At 35.3% G+C, this 24,065-nt stretch overlaps 1 protein-coding gene across 1 annotated transcript in view; it reads left to right on the top strand.

The window, feature by feature from the left end:
• SMYD3 (SET and MYND domain containing 3) overlaps positions 1 to 24,065 on the top strand; it is a 726,401-nt gene that overhangs the window by 154,319 nt on the left and 548,017 nt on the right. Inside the window, exons 3-5 of the mRNA XM_043485558.1 lie at positions 18,056 to 18,163; positions 19,705 to 19,762; positions 21,482 to 21,618. Coding sequence (XP_043341493.1) covers positions 18,056 to 18,163; positions 19,705 to 19,762; positions 21,482 to 21,618 — 303 coding nt within the window. The remainder of the gene's footprint in view (positions 1 to 18,055; positions 18,164 to 19,704; positions 19,763 to 21,481; positions 21,619 to 24,065) is intronic.

Genomic DNA, 24,065 nt, shown 5'->3' with positions numbered 1-24,065 from the left:
GCATACATGTACACACATGCATACATACACACACACATGTGAAAATTCCTCTTTTCCTCCTTTTAAATCTAGGCTGTGCTTATCTGAAGGATTTTTGCTATATCACTTTTTACTTTGAAAGTAATTTCTCCAGACTACAAATAGAGTATGTTCTAAATGGAAAAGAAACTGAAACATAAAAAAATTAGAGGACCCATTTTAATAATATTCTGCCGTCAGTCCAATTAAATTATCTCAGAGGAAACACTTAATCTCTCTGGGCCTTAGTTTCCTGTTTTGTACTACTAGTAAGAGCTCATAGTATTAGACATCTACTATATGCCTTGCCCTATTGTATTCTATTTATTCTTAACAAGAATCTTCAAAGGACTAACTATTATTATTATGCTTATTTTACTATTAAGGAAACTGAGGTGTAGAATAGCAAGCAGCCTGCCAGACATTCTATAGTTTGTAGGCTCTGCAGTTTGTTAAATGAATCCAGGTAGTCAGAATCCAAACTCTTAACGTCTCTTCTAACCCTAAATTTCATTCTTGCTCTAACATTCTGATTAGCTGTAGCTTTCCATTTTCTATTGTAATCTCCTTTTTATCCCTGACCTTTATTTTATTTTTAATAAGGATGTACATCCTTATGAGTACATCCCCAAGGAATGCAAACAAAAAAAAAAAATACAAGAAATAGGTTAGAAATAACATTTTCCTAATAAAAATAAGGAACATGAAAATCAATTGAATGTGCTATACCTCATTTTGTAAACCAAAAATTCTATCAGAATTTTAAAGATGCCAGAGTTGTATAAGATCATGAGCAATAATAGCAACAAAAAGCAAAATATGAAAACAAACCCACCCCTTTTCTGCAAGATAAATTGTAGAAAGACTGTCCATGGTGATGGTTTAGATATTTTATTCACGTGAAACTGAGCTGCATGTTTCAGGGAACTTCAAGTTAAGAAGACTCCATATAGAACAAATGAATTATCCTGTTACTTGATACAGATTTTCTCGATAAGCTTCCTTTGTGTTCTCAATGACCTGAACATTTACTTTTATTTTCCCTTGTTTTTATGAATGTTTTCCCCAGTGCTACACCCTCCTTTTATAGTACACTCGAGAAACAAAAAAGCAAAACCCATTATCTGATTAGAATGAGTAGAGGCAGTCTGGTGGGTAGGTTTGTCATTTTGATTCATTACAGTGCGTGTATTTTTACCACATATATTAGCTGTTTACTGTAGCATTAATAATAATGTCATCGTCAGATACTGTAGAAGGTAATGGGAAAATAGCTAGTAAGATGAAAGATACCATCTATAACACAGTTAGTGCATATGTTTGTGTGTGAGGGGTGGGGGACGGAGTGTGTGCCCAAAGCTGGTGTGGGAGTCAGAGGATGGCCGGAACATATGCATTTAAACTGCTCTGTTAAACTCACCCTTAAGGTACAGCATTAAACACTGTAATTATTGTGGATACCTACAAAGGAGCACAAAATTAAACTGACAAACTGAACTATGAACTGTAATGAACAAGAGCACTTGGAATGGAAATTGATAGAGAAGATGTGAATTCATAACATAAAATCTATAATACGTTTACCCGGGGGGGACATGACTTTTGTTCACCAGCTTAGCATTTGAGGTGTGGGGCCATTGCATCAGTGAGTTGTCCACAGGAGGCCGAGGTGTTACTGGGTGTAATGTCCCCTGAGTCCATAAGAAATATATCAGTGGCATCAGTTTTCACACCTCATTTTTAAACATAAGTGAAACCAGGATGCATTTGCATTATAAAAGTTAACATACTATAGATTAATACAGAGTAAAAAGTCTTCCTCCAGTGTTCTTCCCCCATTCCTACTTCTGTTTTTCAGAGGTAATCTCTTTGTTTTGTGAGTGGAGAATATACGCTAAAACTGTTAGTATGTGTTTCATACATAGTATACACATATGTACATATTTACTGCTATGCACAAAAATGTTTATATTCTTCTGTGTAGACTCTGTTATGGGGTGTCAGATATTGTAATAGATGGGTTGTGGCTTATATATGGGATCCAGTTTTATATTTATATTGGTGTAATCAGAATATCACTGATGGTTATGAGTCAAAGAGGAGGAGCAGGCTAAGTTTTCTTACAAAAATTCTCAAAATTTGTAATATTGATAGCAAATAAACCAGTTTCAGACAGGTTCACCAATTATTACTTCATCTCTGATAGATTTAATTTGATTCACAATATGTACATTTCTAATTGAATTAAGTGCCGAGCAAAATAAGCAGCTAGGCACCACATCAAAGCAGTTTATCTACTTTTTAAAAGTACTATATTAGCAGGAAGAGGCTCTATTTTATGTTGGTAATTATAGAGCTCTTTAAAAATGTGAATTATATTTTTGAGTTTGCATTTGATGTTTAGTTGTGGAATGATTTGATTCATTTTTGATGAATCCCACATTAGTGAGCACTTAGCAGGGTGATTTAATGAGTTGTCAAACCCAAAATGATGGTAATGAAGAAAGCCAGACTGGGCTTCAGGCTGCTAGGATATACACTGGGTGCTCTGTAGAGAAGTTGGCTTCATGTCTAATTGTGAACAAAAAGGGAATACTGTATCAAGGTTAAAATTATTTGATCGTGTTTAACTTCAGATTTCTACAGCATTCTGCAGGCTTGAGCTTTTCTCATCTCACTTTATGTTTGCCCGTGGAATGATCCCCTCTACTCCCGTGGCTTCAACTGGCATCTGTGTGTTAATTTTTCTCAGGACTCCATCTCCAGCCTCTTCCTTTCTCCAAGCACCAGACCCACATCTCACGGGAACCTCACTTGGTGTCTCAAGTCTTGTGTATCTATACCTGAGTGCATTATCTTCCCCCAAACCTGCTTTACTCTGTGGTTTTGAACATTAGTAAATAATCTCACCAACCACTTAGCAGTCCCAGGTGCCATGGTGTCATCATCTCTGATTTACATTCTTCTTGACCCCACATCCCATTCACTACCATGTTCTGCTAATTCTACCACCTGAAGGTCTGCATTGGCTCACTTCTCTCTAGCTTCTCTACAACTACCCTTGTGCACGTTACCATGATCTCTTTTCCAAGGTTAGCTGCAGTCTTTAATCTCTTGCCAGCTTCTATTTTCTACACAGGAACCAGAGTGATTATTTTTTTCTAGGGAAAGTGTTAGTTGCTCAGTTGTGTCTTTGCGAAGTGGACTCTTCATGACCTCATGGACTGCAGCCTGCCAGGCTCCTCTGTCCATGGAATTCTCCAGGCGAGAGTATTGGAGTGGGTAGCCAATCCGTTCTCCAGGGGATCTTCCCAACCAAGGGATCAAACCTGGGACTCCTGCATTGCAAGCAGATTCTTTACTCTCTGAGTCACCAGGGAAACGCCAGCATAATCTCTCACTCGCCAGTTTTAGACCCTGGCCCTCCTTTTCCTCAGGATGAAATTCAAACTTGCAGACTTTACTGTGTTTTTACTTCAGGACCTTTGGCTGTTTAAGTTCCTGGACCTAGACCAGAAGTCTCCCCCTAGCTACTGAATTTCTATTTATCCTTTAGAACTTGGATTAAGTGTCACTCCCTTCTTTTCCTAACCCCCTGAAACTAGTTTGTATTCTGCAGATGTAGTATAATTTGTTGAGTGAATGAATGAATGAATGAATGAATACCTTTCATTAGTGATAATTGTTGAATTAGATTTTAAAAATTACAGCATCTCTAAATAATGTCTGTAGTAATATTTCTTTTTAATGGAAATATAAATAACATTTAATGCTGTGTTAATTTTAGATGTACAACATAATGATTTGATAAGTGTATATTTGATAGATCATCAGGATAAGTTTAGTTAACATCCATTACCACATGTAATTATAATGTTTTTTATTGGGATGAGAACATTTAAGATCTATTCTTTTATCACTTTCAGATATACAATACAGTGTTGTTAACTATAGTCACCATCCTGTACGTTACATCCCAGGGATTATTTAATTCTTATAAATTGGAAATTTGTATCACTTGACCATCTTTACCTCCTCCCTGGTCTCCTGCCTCTGGTAAATACCTACCTGTCTGTTCTCTGTATCTATTAGTTTTTTGTTTTTTTTTTTCTGACTCCATGTACAAGTGAGACATAGTAATATTTTTTGATTCACCAGTGTAGGTATTAACTATTAACTTCCTGCTCTGTTGGACAGGGAATGTAGCTTACCTATGTTGGCATCTCCTTCCTGTCTCTCTTCTTATATAGCTATGTCAGGATCCTCCATTCTTCCAGAGTTTATCCAACAGATATTTATTGAGTACCTGCTAGCTAGTCACTGTTCTAAATTGGGATTAAGGTGGTGGGCAGTTAGCAATGACCAAGTAAACAAGGCCCTGGCTTTTATAAAGTTTATAGGAGTGAGGAGGCAGTCACAAATGCCATGATTGTATTAATATAAGTGAGTATGATTTGGCCGAGTATTAACTTGCCATTACATGGGTGGTTACAGAGGGACTTCCTGTAGAGGTGACATCTGGCCTGGAATCTAAAAGTACCTAGTTTTGGAAATGTCTGGGAACAGATTTTTTTTTTAATTAATTAATTTATTTTAATTGGAGGCTAATTACTTTACACTATTGTAGTGGTTTTTGCCATACATTGACATCAATTAGCCATGAACAGATTTTTTTTAAGTGAAAGGAACTGTGAATGTAAAGGCTTTGAAGTAGGAAAAAACTTGTCATTTTAGAGGAATGAAAAGAAGCTGAATGTAAACAGATTGATGAATTCATATGAAAAAATGAAAATGATATTTTATACATATATAAAAATAACCTTCCAACCCCTATTACAAAGGATTTTCAACACCAAGAGTGAACCCTAGTGTACACTGTGGGCTTTGGGTAATAATGTTGTGTCAACATAAGTTCATCAGTTTTAACACATGCGCCACTGTGCTGGGGATGTTGGTAACAGAGGAGGCTATATGTGCGTAGGGGCAGAGGATACATGGGAACTTTATGTACTTCCCTCTCAATTTGCTGTGAACTTATAACTGCTTTAAAAATTAAGATCTTAAAAAAATTAATTGTATGGAAAAAAAAGCAGTTGCAGTTGAGACCAATGAGTTAAGACTTGAAGGACTTGATCACTCATTCATCTATTAATTTACTCAGCAAATAGTAGTGCTGATGCCAGGACTTTTCTTGACTCTGACACAGTATTTTTTTTTTTTTTGCCACTTTATTTATTTTTAATTGAAAGATAATTGCTTTACAGAATTTTGTTTTCTGTCAAACATCAGCCATAGGTGTACCCATGTCCCCTCCCTCCAGAATCTCCCTCCCATCTCCCTGACACAGTATTATTGAACAAGACACAGAAAATCCTTGCCTTTATGGAGCTTTCATTTTCCTTATGAGACAGATATATAATATTGTCTTATTTTTATGCCTAAAATAAAGGGGGTAAAAGAAAATGATGGGGATTAGGAGTCTATTTTTATATATGTATGTGTGTATGTATATACATATACACATATATACATATACCTATCTATATTTATCTTCTCTCTATATATCTCATACATAACACTGAGAAAGAGATATATCCATATCCATGTCTATAGGGATATAAATATTTCTCTGTCTAAGACCTCTCAGGAGGTGGCATTTGAGTGGAGACCTAAAAGAAGTAATCAAGACATGTGAATATTGGAGAAAGAAATTTCAGGTTGGATGTACATCAAATGTAAAAGCAGGAATGAATATGGTGTGTTCAGTGACGGAAAGGAAGGCCAATCTGGTGAACCAGAATGAACAACAAAGAGAGTTATAGAGATAAGATTAGAGAGAGGGGAGGAGTCAGGTTATGAGGCAGTTGTTTTCTATGGCTAAAAATAAACATTCTGTTTTCTGTGTGATGGGCTGCTACTATAAGGTTCTGAGAAGGGAATGGGGATTAGTAGTATGGTCTGATTGAAATTTTAAAGAAATTTTTCTGGCTGCTGTGGGAACAGGTTATAGGAGGCAAGGGTAGAGACAGAGAAACCAGTTAGAGGTTTCTCTATTTGATTATAGTAGTCTGGTTGCTATATGATGGTGGATAGGACTAGAGTAGTAACAGCAAAGAGAACTGGTTAGATTTGAGATATCTTTTGAAGGAAGAGCTGACTGAGTTTGCTCATGGATGCTCATTCATTCATACATTCATTCAAGTTGAGAACTCAGCTTGTGTCAGGCATTGGTCTAGTCAAGAGCTCTGATGGCTTGGATTAGAGGGGTAGCAGTAGAGGTGGTAAGAAATTATTGAATTTGAGACATATTTTGCAGGTGTAGCTAAAAGAGTTTGTTGATAGATTAGATGTAAGAGGTTAGACAAAAAGAACAATCAGATATACAACTTTTAAGTTTCTGGCTGGAGTAACTTTGGGTGAATGGTGGTGCTAATTAGTGACTTACAGAAATCTTAGTGAAAAGCAGGTTCCAAGAGGAGAATTATAATATACAAATGTTTAGTCTGTACCCATTAAACATCTGCTTGGAGGTATTGAATAGGCAACTGGATATTCTTGCTCAGATTGTGGGGGGATTAGACTGTGTGAAAAAAAAGTAGGGGAATTGATCATGGGGATCAGAAAGAGAAGAATCAAGAGTGATTCCTTGGCTTTTGGCTTTAAAAACTGGGTAGATGATTCTCTTTACTGACATGAGGAAGCAAGTGTAACAGACCCAGTTTTAGGTAGAAAAAAAAAATCTGCTTTTGCTGTTAGAATTGTGATAACTATTATATGTCTATTAGGTTAAATTTCTTTTTCTCGTGTTTGTAACTTTAAACATTGTGTGCAAGCCTCCATCTATATTTTATCAATTCTAAATAGTATCTCTTGATTCCTACTTTAAAAGTGAAGATATTAGTATTCCCACTCTTTCCTCTTCTCTATCACTCCATTTTCCATAGTTTGCTAGTTGTACCTTTACTCTTATGTTGTCAAGGTTAATGATAATTGCATGCTGTTCTAGAACACAAAATTTAAATTTAAGTATTTTAATTTTAAAAATTCAAAATCAGTAAAAAGTTACAAATAAGTGATTTCAAAATATCACTTTCTAGATTCAGATTCAGTGCAATCCTACTCAAAGTCCCAAAGATTGATAGTTGATTAAAATTTATGTGATAAAGTAAAGGACTTAAACTGAGTCGTTTATTAAAAGGAGAGCAAAGTTTCAGGGTGTAGAGCCCTTGATTTAAACACTTATGCTAAAGCTGCGGTAATGAAGACAGTGGTTTTAGGATAGACATACGGTGCAATGAACAGAATGGAGAGTTCAGGAAGAGGCCTTGTTCTGTGTTCTTTCTGTGATAGGTAGTTGTGGCTGCAAGAGGGGACTCGGAGAAGCTCAGGAAAAACAGTTTATTATACTCATATATCTAGAAACAGGCGCATGAATTGCCACATGGCATCACATGGGGGGAGCCTCAGAATGGTCAGGAGGCAGAAAGGAGAAGAGAGGGGGAATTAGAGGCTAGCGCTTTTATTAAGGTTTCCGCAGGAAAGGTGAGGAAGTGTAAGATAAACAGTTTCAGACTGGCTAATTTGAATAATTCCAGGGAGATTTGAGTTATAAGAGTGGTCTCTAGTTGCCTGGTACCTGACTCTGAATGTTAGAGCAGATGGAGAGGTAGGTCTGTGATTGGTTAGTTTGCATATCAAAGGCATGCTCCCTGCTGAGCCTTTTGCTGTCTATTCCTAGGTGGTACTAGTGATAAAGAACCTACCTGCCAATGCAAGAGACATAAGAGATGTGGGTTCGATCCCTGGAGCAGGAAGATCCCCTGGAGGAGGGCATGGCAACCCACTCCAGTATTCTTGCCTGGCAAATCCCATGGACAGAGGAACCTGGTGGGCTACAGTCCACAGCGTCACACATTGTTGGACACGACTGAGGTGACTTAGCACGCATGCACGAGAACTGGCTAGCTCTGGGATTGGTAGTCTCTCTCCAGCCAGAAAGGTTTTTAAGATGTCGGAACATCATAATGTATAGAACAATTTAAAAAACATAAATACAATCCCACACATATATAGCCACTTTATTTTCTACAGAGGTACCAAGGTAATTCAGTGTTGAAAGGATAGTCTTCTCTGTGTGTGTCTGTCTGATTTAAGTTTTTTAATCCTAATATTGAAAACAAGCTGAAATAAATGAATTCAAGCATTCATCAAAATGAAAACATACACCACATAAAGAATTAATCAGGAAGATGATCTTCAACAAATAGTGACAGATATGCATATGGAAAAGAATTGATATATATATATGTACAGCACTCTCCCCCCCCCCAAAGTCTCTTATAGATTACAGGCTTAAATGTAAAAGCCAAAGCTATAAAACTTATAGAAGAAAACTTAAGAGAAAATCTTTGAATTTTCTAGGTCAAGTTTCTCAGGCTGGACACAGAAAGCACTAACTATATAAGACATATGGATAAAGTGGACTAGATCAAAGTTGAAAATGAAAAGGCAAGCCACAAGCTGGGGAAAATGTTTGTAATTCATATATATCCAACCAAAGAGTTGTATCTATACTTTTTAAACAGTGCTTGCAATTCAATAGTAAGATCATCCGGAAATGTGGACAAAAGATTTGAATAGATGCTTCAGTGAGATATACAGAAAAAAGGCTCAATATCATTAGTCAGAGATATCATATCATAGATATGAAAATGAAAACCACAATGAGATTCCATTATATACCCACTAGAATGGCTGAAATGGTAAAGACCGACGATACCAAGTGCTAACAAGGAAGTGGAAGAGCTGGAACCTCATACTCCGCTGGTGGGAATGTGAGATGTTCTAACTGCTTTGGAAAAGTATGGTGTTTTCTAAAAGTGTTAAATGTATACTTACCAACTAACCTAGCATTCTACTCCTAGGTAGATGTGTGTGTATTTGTATTTGTGTGTGTACGTGTGTATACACATACATATACATGTAATTTACTGTTTCCCAACCATAAAGTACAACTGTTTATGCATGCAGCAACATGACTGAATCTCAGAAACACTTTACAGAGGCAGTAAAGCCACATGGAGAGTAGTAGTGTGTTCTAGAACAGGCATAATTAGTCTGTAATAATGGAGACCAGATCTTTGGTTGTTGGGGATGGAGGGCTTGAATGTGAAGGCCCACAAAGGAACTTTTGGGAGTAATAACATTCTATATCTTAATTTAGGTGTTGTTCACATCAAACTATACTCTTAGATGGGCACATTTTACTGTAATATAATTATATCTTAATCCATTCTTTAAAAAATATTGCTCACTCCACAACTATTAAGTAGTTGTGATCACTAATAAAGTGATCATAACCTTAAGCCACTCAAAGAATGAGACTGTTGTTTGAGGAAATCATTATAACGGGGTAAACATGAGGGAAGGAAGACCAAGCAGAAAGTGAAAGCAGTGATCTGGATCAGAGATACTTTTAGCATTGCATTCAACTCTACCACTTACTCAAAATCATGCCAGTAGTAAGGAGATGTTTTGGGATGCTCTTGTATAGAGATTTCTGGTTAGTACTTTCTTCTTCAGTCACTCCTTAATCCCATTCTCTGCCCCATACATTGTCTTCAATTCCAGATTCTTGTTGGAGTTCTGCTTGGCAGGAGTTGAAGATTTTGAAGGTAACTAACTCAAAAACTTACCTACCACTTTGAGGCAGCCTCATTTGCCCTGTTTCTTTAGCCTGTCCTCCTATTCTCACTTTCTGACTTACAGAAAAGAGATTAAACCCTTCATCCTCTGATGGCCCTCCTGGTTTACTTTGGGAGTTAAAAACTTGGTAGATTACTTGTTGTGGGGAGATAAAATGCATGTGCCTCTGCCATGTTCCACTAGAACTCAGCATTGACATTTCAATTAACCTACCATGGAGACTTCTTTCAAGGAAAATTGGAAGTGTGTAGAGAATTATTTATTTTGCCCTTCCAGATAAAATGTATCAATTGCATCATTCCACCTTGGTATGACTTCTCAGTAGATCAGAGGTTGGCAAACTTTTTTGGTGGAGGGCCAGATAATAAATATTTTTTATTTTTTTATCAATGATAAAAGATCTATGATTCTGTAATATCCATTCCTAACAAATATGTGAATTATGTCAAAAAGGCATGAAACCTCCTTGTGCATGCTTTGTGGATTGTAAGATTTCTGTCACAGCTCTTCAACTCTGATGTAGTATTATGAAAAGAGTGAGTGTAAGCTGTGAATGTGGCTGTTTCCATAAAACTTTCCAAAAATAGGTGTCAGAATGGATTTGACCTGAACCTTGTACTAGATGGTGATTGACTGACTTTGGGACACATGTTGTTATTTATTATGAGGTTCCTCAATTAGCCAGGAGACTGTAATCCCCATTTTCCTAAGGAGTAATTATTTATTTGTCAACTTCTTGTCCCGTGACCATCCTCTTGCCTTACTCTGTCTTTATATTTGGCCCTATCTGTCTAATTTGATTAAGGCTGTGGGAAGGCACTCTTGTTCTACATTTTATATAGCATCCAAAAAGCTTTTAAGGTGATAAGTCTAATGTCTATCACGAGGTCTCTAGCGTGCTCTAAGGAGATTTTATGCAAGATTTTAATCAATACCTGTCAGTCAACTGTAACTTGTTACACAGACTGCTTAGCTTTCCAGTTTTCTTTTCCCAGATTCCAGCTTTTCAGGTCTTCAGGCATGTGTCAACCTGCAGTTCATTAGTGTACTACATTTGAAGCATGAAGAGGATATTATTTATTTGCCATTAAGAGATCTGCAAGTGAATGGAATACTGTTGGGTCTTCTTTCTTTCCTGCAAGTCACATGGCAACTCAAATATCCTAAGTTTTGCTCATAGGAGACAAACTGTAGATGATTGTGCATATTAATGGTTATTAATTGTGGCTAATAGAGGTTATCAATCACAAATGAACTTGTTAAATAAGCTGGCTTAAAAGAATTCATTTTCTTTTTTCCACAGTTTAAGCCAGTTTCCTTCATCTTTAAATGATCCCAAATCTGAGGAAAATACCATTCCAAATTTTCCTAAGTCTCACATGAGGAGGTTTCAGGGGCTTTCGACATGGCACTAGTGATAAAGAACCCACCTGCCAATATAGGAGACGTAAGAGACATGGTTTTGGTCCCTGGGTTGGGAAGATCTCTTGGAGAAGGGCTTGGCAACCCACTCCAGTATTCTTGCCTGGAGAATCTCATGGACAGAGCAGCCTGGCTGGTATAGCTGTAGTCCATAGGGTTGCAAAGAGTCGACACAACTGAAGCTTATTTAGCATGCATGCACGAGGAGGTTTCATGCTTTTTTGACATAATTCACATATTTGTTAGAAATGGATATTACAGAATCATAGATTTTTTTTTTTTTTTTTTTTATCATTGAGAAGCTGCCTTAGAGATGGTTGAATCCAGTCTGGTTACAGAATAAATGTCTAGTGAGCCCTTAGTTGTAAATTAGATGTATTTTACCCAGGCTGGGCTCACTATATATTGACCCTTCCCACATGCTATCCCACAAAATAATAAGCTGCCCTAAAATGAGTATTTAATCCAACCAAAATTCAATGTTAAATAGTATTTAAATGGGTTATTAAGCTGTAGTGGCTTTGTGTCCAACTCAGGGATAAAAGCATTATGATAATAGTGTAAAGGTTATTTTGTGTAAGAAAGAAGAAATAAATGGATGTTTTCTTTCTGTCCTAACATTTCATCAGTCCTCTCCTTTCGTAATTAAGCAATCAAGACCATCTCAGACTGGTTAGAGCAAGAATTGTTAGGGATTTTCCTGATCTTTTTGGATGGCCTAAATTTAAAATAAACAGTGGTAAATATATAGTAAATTACATCTCCTAAGTGGTACTTATTTTAGAATAAATCATCAGATATCTATTGCACACCTCTTATATGCATGATACAGTCGTGTCCAACTCTTTATGACCCCATGGACTGTAGCCCTCCAGGCTGCTCTGTCCATGAATTTTCCCAGGCAAGAACACTGGAGTGGGTTGCCATTTCCTACTCCAGGGGATCTTCCTGACTCAGGGATCGAACTTGCATCTCTTGCATTTGCAGGCAGTTTCTTTACTACTAGTGCCACATGGGGAGCTCAAAAATAAAATAATAATATTTAAAAGTTGGTGAGTTTACTGAGTCTTTGTGTTACAAAAAATCTCTTTGGTGTTATAAAAGAACTTATTGAAGCATTTTTTTAATATTTGAAAATTAATCCATTTAAAGGATTATTGGAGTTACAACCAGGTTTTCCAAAATAAACAAACATTAAGAAGTTGTGTTTATTAATAGTGATTTTAATTTTTTCTTTTTCATATAAAAATGCTTCCCCCTGAATCACCATTAACAGATATAAGAAAGATAATTATGTTTGCTTCTATTTATAAATATAATGTATGATATTTGTAAAAGATAACAGTATTGGGAAACTATACAGGGGAGAACAAAATTGGCTTTTTGTTATAGGAAAAACTGGAAAATTAGTGCCAATTTTCTAATATTTTAACAAATCTACAGTGAGCATTCTTCAGCTTATTTATGTATATCATTTAAATTAGGGTTAGTCACATTATAATATTACTTCTATGCCAGCAAAATGCACATTAAAAATTCTGATGTTCTCTACTAAACCCTCATCAGAAGGATTAGGGAAACATAATTCTAATGACAAGTTAGAGAGCCCTCACTTGCCTACACCCTAGAAACTTTTGAATACAGTTATTTTCATTTATCTTTAGCAGACTAACGGGTCACCTATGATATTTTGTGTCTATTAGCATTTCTTTGATCACTGTTTTTTTTGTGTTTTTTGTTTATTGGCATTTCTTTTTTAGGCATAAATTATCTCTTCATGTCTTTCACTTTTCGCCCCCTAATTTTATGGAAATATTCACCCTTTTTTTTAGTTATTCTATAAGGCCTCCTTGTATTTTGGAGACATTTAACACTATCCACATATATAGTTTAGATTTTGTTTTTCTAGTTTGTTCTTTACTTTTCAACCATATTTGAGGTGTTAGGTTTTCTTGTTTCTGATATACAAGTTATTTATTTTTATGTTGGTTAGCATATACATCTTTTCATTTATCATTTCTAGGTTTTATGTCCAGCTTTAGAAACTCTTTTCCCACCTCATTATTATAAAAATGTTAATTCCTGTAAGGCAATAGTTTAATTATAAGTATAGAATAGTATTTTATAGTTTTAATCTATCTTGTGTATATAGTGACCTCCTTTTTAATTTAGCCTAGCTCAGTGGTTTTTCAACGTTGGCTGCACATGAAATCTGCCGCAGTGATTAAAAACAATTTAGACATCCAGTTCTATCTCAGCAGTACTGTGAGACACTGTGGGATGTGTCCCAGGCTGTGTATTAAAATATTTTCTTATGTGTGTGTTGAATGTGTAACTGTAGCATTGTTCTAGATCTTGGGTTTTCAGCTCTTTCAGGCCTAACTCCATCTTTCTAAGACAGTTATTTTATTGTCCTCTCTACTATCTTGAAATGAAATTTCTTAGGTAATGCAGTTTACCTAGTTACATATTTCAAAATTCAATATCAATATAAATGCCGTAACTAGAACATAAAGGAGAATGAACATTAAAATAACTTAAAATAATATATACTTTTGTGTGTAAGTGCTCAGGCATGACTAGACTAGAAGACATAATTAAGAAGTAATTAAGACATAATTAAGAAGTCATATACTTGTACCTGTACACAGTCACTGTGAAAAGGGAAGTTGCAAAATGCAGATCAGAAAATGTGTTTTATTTGTTAATACACATACCGAAACTGTTTTTGGCTTCAGTGATATGCTTTTGTGAAATATTGAATAATTGTAGCATTTAATTCTTAAATGCAATCTTACCTTAATTTCCCTAGAGAATTCAGTGCTATTAAAGCTATGTAAAAATGTTGTTGTATAAACAAAGGAGGTTTCCTTATAGGCTCAGATAATTATAAACAAGTTTGTCACCTTTCTAGAATGTCTGATCAGACATTTACAAGTCTTGTTGGATTTGGAACAATTCTTCATTGTATGGAACTGTCTTAAGCATGCAGTATGTCTAGCATTTCTGGCTCCTGAGCAGTAAGTACCCATGGTGCTCCCCAAGCATTGTGTGAAACAAAAATACCGTCAATAAAATGCCCATACAACTCCCAAGATTAGGATTACTCCCGCTGAAAACCACTGGGTTTAGTTCATCAGTTTATGTGCTGAGTCAATATAAATACTATAAAACATATGAAAATGTATATACTCTGAAGTTGTTTTTGAGTTATACACGTACTTATACATGGAATTGAGTCAAAGACATCTTAATTTCTTTTTTGCCCTATCTAAAATTCTTCTCTCCTTGCCTTTGTTTCTTAATTCAGTATTTTAATTTCCTTTGTCTTTCATGCTAATTTGTGCTTATTATACTTTATTGTTAATTTTCAACTATGAGAACAGAAAACATTACAGTTAGTGTTGTGAATAAAATCTTAATTGTACCCTGTATTTGTAGTAATAGAAGAAAATAGGAAAAAGTAGTTCAAGGGCTTATCAATGAGAAAGGGGTAGATATGTAATGTGTATGTGTCCTTATGTAATGTGTCCTTGAGGTCTCCATCTGATGACTCAGATGATAAAAAATCTGCCTGCAATATGGGAGACCTGGGTTCAATCCCTGGGTTGGGGAGATCTCCTGGCGAAGGGAATGGCTACCCACTCTAGTATTCCTGGCTGGAGAATCCCATGGACAGAGGAGCCTGGCGAGCTGCACTCCATGGTTAAAGTTTGTAGAGTGAAGATAATGCCTAATGTTTTTGTATGATTGTGAGTTTTTCTTCAAAGTCAAATGCAGTTGCTTAAAAGATTTCTTTTTAAACCTTTTCTGGTGGTTTGCTTCTATTAGTAAGCCTATGGTAAGCCTACAATTAATGTTTTAAAAACATGGTTTTTAGTATCATGGTTTCTAGTGGTATGATTACCTTCCATATTTATGTAGATCTGGTTTAAAATAAAAATAATGAACTTCTTTTTTGCTGAAGCAAGTGGGAAGATAAGTACGTTGTCCAATGTTTCTGAGCAGCGATCTAGGAATAGCCTTAAGAGATATATTGTCTACTTTCTAATTATCACTGAGAATAAAAACTCATTTTAATTATGTTAAAGAAATAAAGTCATTTTTGACAAGAACTTTCTAAAATTTAGAAGCTTCATTCTAAATAATGTCATCTAACAGATCTGTTGGTTTATTACCTGGGGTACATGTTATAGTTACTTTTCCCTGGTAAGCTTCCAAAAGGCTGAGCTGCTCAAAACTGGAGGTTTTAACATGAAAGTTATGGGTGATCTCTAATATTTAAGTGTCAATTAAAATCTGCTCTTAAGATTGTTTAATCCATTATCTCAGTCTTATTTTACTAGTTGCAGTTCTTTTCCAGCCAGACACTTTGAATACCAAATGAAAACTCTTGCACCAAAGCTATGGTTTTCTCCTCAATCAATAATAAAAAATATCCATGCTCTAGTCTCCTGTTAGTGAGAATGACTGTGAATTTGTCTGCTTACCCTTCCTCATTCAAAGACCAGCTGAAGGAAGGAAAGTGTATACGTATCTCTGAGTCAGTACACTCCAACCTGACTTCCCAAAGGATGGCAATAACAGTAACGGGAAACTCTGTATTAACTTATTTATATAAGTTTTGTAAATACAGAGCATTTTAGAACTTTTAGTAGGCTAAAAATGTTTTGAATCTCTAAGCATATTCTATAATATGAAATGTTTTTCGAACTTATTTGACAGTGTAACCATATTAATTTTAGGGATCTTACAGCACATTGGTACTTACTAATTGTTAGTCCAGGATTAGCCCCCTGAGCAACAGAAATCTTTTCTTTCACTGAGTTATATTCTATTGACATTAGAAGCAGTTCTGTGAAAGGCCATTGTGTTGTGAGCTATTGTCGAAGACATTGTCCAGCATACTTATTAGCATTCTTGGAAGAAATCCCTCCTGTGATTTAATACTTGGTAAATCTATGTGTTTTTCTCTTCTGTCAGATGAGAATTATGATTTCTTTTTGCCTTGCCTGTAAGGCAACTCATATAAATGTAGCGCACAAGCGCGATCATTACTTCTGTCTCCTGTTTAGCTTACTAAGAATTTATACTCTCTCTTTGTATATTTATGTAGCTTGGTAGTTAGATTCCAGCTCTTGAGCCTTACTTTCATCACCTTTAATATAAGGATAATATCTACCATTTGGATTATTGTGAAAATCACGAGAAATATTTTTTAATTGCTTAGCCATATGTCTAACACACTATAGAATGCTAAGTAATGCTAGAATACTTTTTTCCCCATAATTTTAACATTACATTTTGTTTCTAATTTTACAGTCTTATCTCCTACTCACCTCTCTTTGAAACACTCTTATTTGGAAATGAGTCAAGTATAAATGGGGCTTCCTAGGTTGCACAGTGGTAAAGAATTTACCAGCCAATGGAGGAGATGCAAGAGATGCAGGTCCCATCCCTGGGAAGATCCCCTGGAGTAGGAAATGGCAACCCGCTCCAGTTTTCTTGCCTGGAGAATCCCATGGACAGAGGAGCCTGGCGGGCTGTAGTTCACGGGGTCGCAAAAGGTGGAGCACGAACGAACGACTGAGCACACACACACAAAGTATAAATACTTAAAAAAAAAATCACATTAATAGCATTGCCATAGTGAATGAGAAGGAATGAAATGAGGCAATTGTGAGTAGAGTTGATAAAAGAAATGATGTACCCCTTGTAAACGATGTCTCCAAGGTTTGGTTTACCAGGAGAGAGTGGTAGACAAAACGTACCTTCACCCAGCATCCTGGCACAGGCAGTCTTTCTGAGCAAAATGCTGGCTTGAACTTGCATCTGAGTCACAGCTTCAGAGTAGCTGCATCTACTATTTTGGTTATGCTGCATGTTGTGCTATTAAGTGGAAAAGAGAGACCTCCTGTAGGGGGATTTCATAGGCCCAGCATCTGGGAAGCAGATTTATAATTTCTGAAAGAAGACAATGTGAGCATCAGGCATTTCAGAGATAGAACTTACAGCTCTCATTTGGAAAAGAAATATTAGATATTTGGTCTAGTGGTCTCCCTCTCACCAGGGTTAAATATTAGACACTCTGGATTGTATTTCCATATAGAAGCAATCCCATATAAAGGGAGTCATGGCATTTCAGACTCAAGGACAATGTCTGTCCATTTAGTCCTCTCCCTCCTAGTGTTTCGATATTGGTGACTGGCTCTGTGGTCTCTTCAGCCCCACCAGCACATGGCTAGGACTCTGGGCTAAGTGACTGTGTAATTTATCCTCCCAACCACACTTTTCAGAATGTTAATAATTAGGCCAGGACAACATAAATAAACCAAGACAGTTCTGAATAAGAATGGCCTTTGGTCATTTTAGCTAATAACTCCTTTCTATGTTATCTTAAAAAACAAAAGGATTTTCTATTTTTTTAAATTTTTGTTAGCCCTCCTGATATTTCTCTACTTACTATAGCAGCACAGAAATTCAGATAGCTATCTGTCCTGTTATGATTTTTTGAACCATGTGTTTTATTTTCTAATTTGGAGTGATGTTTTCTTTTTGTATTCAAAATCACTGTCTATTAAGGAATCCTATTTAATCACCTAAGAGACTATCTTATGAATTATTTAGAAAGACATAATCATTCTTTCTTTGGATGCTACCAGCCAGGTAATAACCACGGGGCAAATAAAGGATAAAGGTGAAATGGAAGCTTTTGATGTCCATGCTTGATAATTGCATACTAAATCCTGGATCAGTAATAGTATTAGAATATTGCTTTCCTTTTCTATTTGCAGTTATATTTAGGCTATTAAAATTAAGTTAATGTTGATGACTCTCAACATTCAAAACCCATATAAACGAAAGTTAAATTTTTATGTCTTATATGTCCTCCTCACTCTTGTCTTAACAGAAAAAAGCTTGGCAGGACCATAAGCGAGAATGCAAATGCCTTAAAAGCTGCAAACCCAGATACCCTCCTGACTCTGTCCGACTACTTGGCAGAGTTGTTTTCAAACTTGTGAGTATAAAACTTGCGAAATATGCTTGGGTTTTAACATAAGCACTTGCAATTGCATGTAGTATTCATATTTAAGGCTAAATTTAAATCTGTATTAAAGTAGAAGGTGGATTATTCCAGGGAGTGTCTTAAGACAAACTTGCTATTTTCTATTAATCCCAGCATTGGTGGCAGTGATGAAGTACATGGCCCCCCTTTTGAAGGCCCTGTGTGTGTTCTCCTGGGAATGGAGGCATAAGGTCCTATGTTTGGGGCATGAGATGTTAGTGATTCCTATTACATTGCCTTTATTGCTGTTCTACTGAGAACTAATGCACAAGGCAAGTATATCAATTTTTGGGTTGCTTCTTCAAGTGAGATTTTAATTAGATGATTGAAGGAAGAGTGTTTTGTTTTGTTTTGTTTTTTAAAGCTAACATCCATTGAAATTGTTTCTTCCATCTCTTTTCCTACTTTGCCTAAGTGGCTAGTGGATTCTATGAAATCACTCTGTGGTAATACCTTCCAGCTTTTATTTTTCCCAGGCTTTAGCATGTATCTCTTTATTGCAAGCTTCAGCTCTATTCTGTCCTGTTGTTTATTAACTTTTTTGGCAATAAAATTTTATAGGGGTTTTTAGGAATGTATAAGTGTATACCTAAAACCAGTGCAGTGTTTTATATCAGCTACATCAGTACTAAAAAATGAATTTAGAATACCAAATGGGTATTGTCTTTGGACTGATTATACAACATCTGTCACATATACTTACTGCTATTTTCAAATGTATATATTGTATTGAACTAAACTCAATAATACACAAATTTATTTCAAAGCTTTAGTAAATTGAAATCAACTTTATTATGCATTCCTTTAATTACCTTATATTAACAGTATAATAATATGATATTTGAGTCTGAACTTTGTCAACTTTATTAATATTGAAAAGATAGAGAACCACTGCTAGAGCAGAAATAGGTTGCTTCAGAATCACCCAAGGTACTAGTTCTCAATCTCCACCCCCAACCTACTGAGTCAGAATCTAATAGAAAGTAGTTATAATGATCGCTCCCGTCTATTGAGCACCTACTATTTCCAGGCCATGTGCTAATTGCTTTATATGTTAAACATATTTTATCCCACAACAACTCAGTGTTATACATTACTTCTTATGTGTGTTTCACATAAGGAAATTGATTCCTCTTGCCTCAAGGTTAAGTAACATGCCCAAGCTTGCACATTTTGTAATAAACTCTTATTTTTATTCATCTATCTTTGCTTTTCTGTAATAATTAATAATAAAATCCTTGCAATGACCCAAGTCAGTGGTAGAACTGGGGAAAAAATAAAAGTATGGAAACGTTTTGTAAAAGAATTTTGTGTTTAGAAATTAAACTGGTGGGTCAAGTTGCAACACATTTTAACATGATGAAGAGAAGGAATATATAGAAAATTGTCTTTTTAACAGACTTGCATTTAAATATCTAAAGATACCTAAACATATTCATGTATATATTGGAGCACTTTAAATTGTTTTTGGTGTTTTCCTTCTTTCTTCATAGATGCAAGAAACACCCTCTGAATCAGAAAAACTTTACTCATTTTATGATCTGGAGTCAAGTAAGTGATTGTCTATCAGCATTTTAAAAGTTCTATAATTTATTTGCTGGGCTGATGAGCTGCTTTATTTTTGCCTTTGTTTTTCTGTCTCTGTTTGTGAGGCAACAAACCTTTTCAAGTTTTTATGTAGACTGACACATTAGCTTATTTAATTTATTCCAGGATAGCTTTGGCCATAGAGGGGTTTGTGAAGTGCCATAGAGGAGTCTTAAGTTAGGCAGTGAGGGGAGTATAACCCTTAGTCAAGTTGACAAAATAATTTCACTTCTGTTTTTCCTTCTGTTGTTCTCTTCGTCCACTTTTGGCTTCTTTTTGATGTCAGGGAACAGTAATGTGAATAGAGGGGCTCCAAGGAACATTTAGGTTCACTGGTCCTTTAGATAATATGGAAAATAGAAGGTGCCGATGACTTCGGCTCTCTGACAGCACTGAGTCTTGTTCAGCTCCTGAACTACCATGGCAGTGGCCAACCTCCCTGAGAACACCGAGAGGCTTTGCATCTGAGTGTTTAGTGAATGTAAGGTTTATTTTTCTTCCATATTGGCACAGATCCTCTTCAGTGAAGTTGCAAATGACTTCAGCTCAAAAATAGCAAGAGCTTGTGGAGTAAATATGCTATACAGTTTAATATTTCTGGAGGGAGACAAATGAGATGATCTAGTACAGATTTATGGTTATGGAATCCTAAGTGCCAATGATAATAAATTATTATTTAAGAAATCATTGGCTTAATTGTTCTGTTGCACAAGTAATTTAAAGAAAATATGTAGACCTGACATGAGCAACAGAGTAATGGTGTAGTTCATCTTGATGTATGTTTTCAAGTTTTAGTAGAGAACTAATTAGTCATTTTTTTCTTGTTATATTACTGCAAGATAATTAACATCTCTTAAAGTGAGTTTTACTATGAACAGTGGCCCTGTTCAGTAGCAGTGTCATCCATGCTGCCTTAAGTGAAGTTCCCCAAATGTTATTAATTGAATTGTGCACTCTTAGCCTTCACAACGCTTTGTGGTATAAATGAAACTGAGTTTTTCAAGGAGTGATACTGGCTTTGGAACTTTCTCCTTCTGTTTGAATGGAAACCTTATATATCTTGTTTATTCATTCTTTAAAGAACTTGAAGATGTGATTTCTTTGGTTGATCCATGTTTTCTTCTTGATATACTTTCTCCTTGACACATATCATCAATTTGAGCTTAATTTAACCAAACTTGTCAATTTTTGCTTTCTGGTTTTTTTTGCCTTTAAAATGATAATGGTAATCAGTCATGTCCTGATTGTAAATTGTTTCATGAAAAAGCCTGCTTAAATTCACCAACTAAATAAGCATTTATGGTGGTTTGAGCATGTGCATCTGCTAACAGACATCATTACTGATTTTGGTTTTACTGTTTTTTCATGTGGATGTGTGTATTTTGTTTTGCTAGGTGTTTGATCTTATTTTGTAGATGACATTTGGCAGAATTTAACTGGTAACGTGTATATAATAATTTGTAGCTATCAAAAAATAAAAAGATAGGCATTTTTTAAAATTTATTTTTTAATTAAGGATAATTGCTTTACAGAATTTTGTTGTTTTCTGCCAAACATCTAATCTCTGTTAGAATGAAATCTAGGGCAGGAAATTTCTGGCTTAATAGCTACCACTGAATACCTGAAAATTGTCCACAGAAAGTTCGCTGTATGATAGTGCTATTTATTTTCTGTTTAAAAAAGATATTAACAAACTGACTGAAGATAAGAAAGAGGGCCTCAGGCAACTTGCATTGACATTTCAACATTTCATGAGAGAAGAAATACAGGATGCTTCTCAGCTGCCACCTTCCTTTGACACTTTTGAAGCCTTTGCAAAAGTAAGTGTTAACTTTGGTTTCTTTGCTAATGCCATAAATCAACTCTTTAGTCCTTATTTTGTTGTTGATCCGTGAAAATCCAGGACTCTTCATGTCTTTATCACTTCCCTGCCTTTATGAGTAGAAAATGGGAGAATGTATTGCTAGTAATGAAAAGAGTATTACTTTTTCTGCTTTATCACTATGCTTATTAACAGCCAAGAATGGTCACTCTTAGCTGTGAAAGCACACCCTCAAAAGAGTGTGCTTTCTTTCCTCAAGAGAGAGTAACATGTTCTATTATTTCTTACTAATGGATTTAAGTTTGCTGTTGAGTTCGTTTAGTTTTGTGGTGGTGGTTTCAGCAATGGAAACTCTTTTGAAGTGGAAAAATTATTGGAATCCTTTTCTTGATTTAGTGAATTCTAAATAGATTGAAGATATAATCATTTCTGATTTAAAAAGGATTTCCTAAATTGCCTGAAAATTTGTTTAAATGTTTCAAGTCACTCAAATCTTAGATTAGGAGTATAAAATAGGTCTAAGTTAATATCTCATTATGGTCTATTGGCAGTGGTTATCTGAGTGCTCTTTTTGTAAGGGATTCTGGGCTTTGCTTAGGCTCAGAGAGACAGAATGCACTGGTTGATTCTTGATGTCTACCCTGGGACAGGGATAAAGGAATCAATATGTCCTGCACTATTATCATATGTTTGCTTTCCTTACTTTGCCATGCTGTGTGTTTTGATTTGTTTAAATATTTTATCAATATTTTAATATATTGATATATTTTAATAATAAGCAAAATTTTACATTTGAGGGTGATTTTTGTTAATTTTGCAATTTATAAGCACACATCCAGTGACATATTTATCCCGTGAACATATTTAAAATGTTTTATATTATAATCTGCTTATTTTCTAAGTATTTAAATGTGGTTGGTATGATGGCTATAGATTTATTTTTGTTTTTCCCAAATGTATTTTTATTCTTTAGATTATGTTCTTATGATTTTCTGATACTATCATCTTGGCATTACATTCTGGTTTGTCTGTAATTTTAAATTGATTTCAGAATATAATGATTGCTTATGATACATCAGAGAGATTTCACATGTATATATTTCATATGCTTCTGCAAATTACAACCTATAGTAGTGCTATGTATACAGCACACACAAGCTCTTTTGATGTTACCTACTATACACAGTAACACCTACTGAAAGATAAAAATATACCTATGATGACTTCATTCCTAGTGTTCCCTATTGTTGGAAAATGTTCAAGTGCTAATTACTGGAGTTATTAGTGTTCATAATACCTATTTAGAAATGGTTTCCATTGTTCCATGTAAAATGTGAATTACTATCTTATTTCTCTGGTTTCTTTTAAAATAATTTTAATCTTATGAATCTTACAATGAATTTCTCTCTGTATTGTTTAGAGGGGGGGAATTCTGTCATTACAATTAACCAGGAAAAATTTTAATAATATGCTTTCCTTCTCCCCACATAATTATATTTGTTATTGCTGCAAAAGTAAAACATATTCATCTTTGTAATTTATGAGGGAATTGAACTCAGATCTGTGATTTCTGCCTTAAAGTTTAGGTTAATATATATAAACCTATACTTTAACCTATATACTAACCTATATATATGTACACACACATATATATATATGTACCTGTATATATATAGGTAAATAATCAGAGGAAAGCAGCATTGACTTATGGCTCCTGAACTTCCTTGTAGAAGTTTTGTTTATATTTTATAGATTGTAGTTATTTTTCTGCTTATAAATTTGTCCTTAAAAGAGAAAACTCTTCTCCCTCTCACCTCCTCCTCTCTATCCCTCCTTCCTGTCCTTCACTTTTTTTTTTTTTAAGAGTAAAATAGTATTAAATTAAGCTCATCAGTGTCCTGCAAAGCTTAGGGGTGAACCACTGAGTTTATAAGTTTGCAAGTGTGTGATGATGTAGATCACGACAAATGCATTGCAAGTGGGTGGAGAATGCTGGTCAGGAAATTTTATCCCCATCTACCGCCATCTCCCCGTCTTGCTGGGATAAAGAGTTAATCAAAGAGAAGAAATGGGCAGTTCAGAGAGGGTTGCATCGTGTTGCTGCTTCTGTGTGTGCAGTCTCTCAGCAGTGGTTCCATGCTGGCCTGCATTTCTCAACCTGAGGAGCTAGCGTTTGAATTCATGCTTTAAAGAAAGCTGACTTTACTTGGCTTCAGTAAAGAAAAGCCTGCTTTATGTTTTGCTTTTCCTCCCACTCATTTATATTCGTTGAGGTTCTCTGAAGGTATTAAACACGCTAAGCTTATGTTTCGGTTCATCTCACTGTCATTTAAGACAGAAGGAATCCTGAGAGCTTTTTCAAATTGGTTTCTATCTTCATTTTTTTTTTTTTTTGAGTTTTTGATTATGAACTTTTCCAAACACAGAAGTAGAGAGACAATTCTA

Source organism: Cervus canadensis, chromosome 13 (assembly GCF_019320065.1).
Source record: "Cervus canadensis isolate Bull #8, Minnesota chromosome 13, ASM1932006v1, whole genome shotgun sequence".
NCBI lineage: Eukaryota > Metazoa > Chordata > Mammalia > Artiodactyla > Cervidae > Cervus > Cervus canadensis.
The sequence above is the reverse complement of the archived record's forward strand: the minus strand, read 5'-3'. Positions and strand labels throughout refer to the sequence as shown.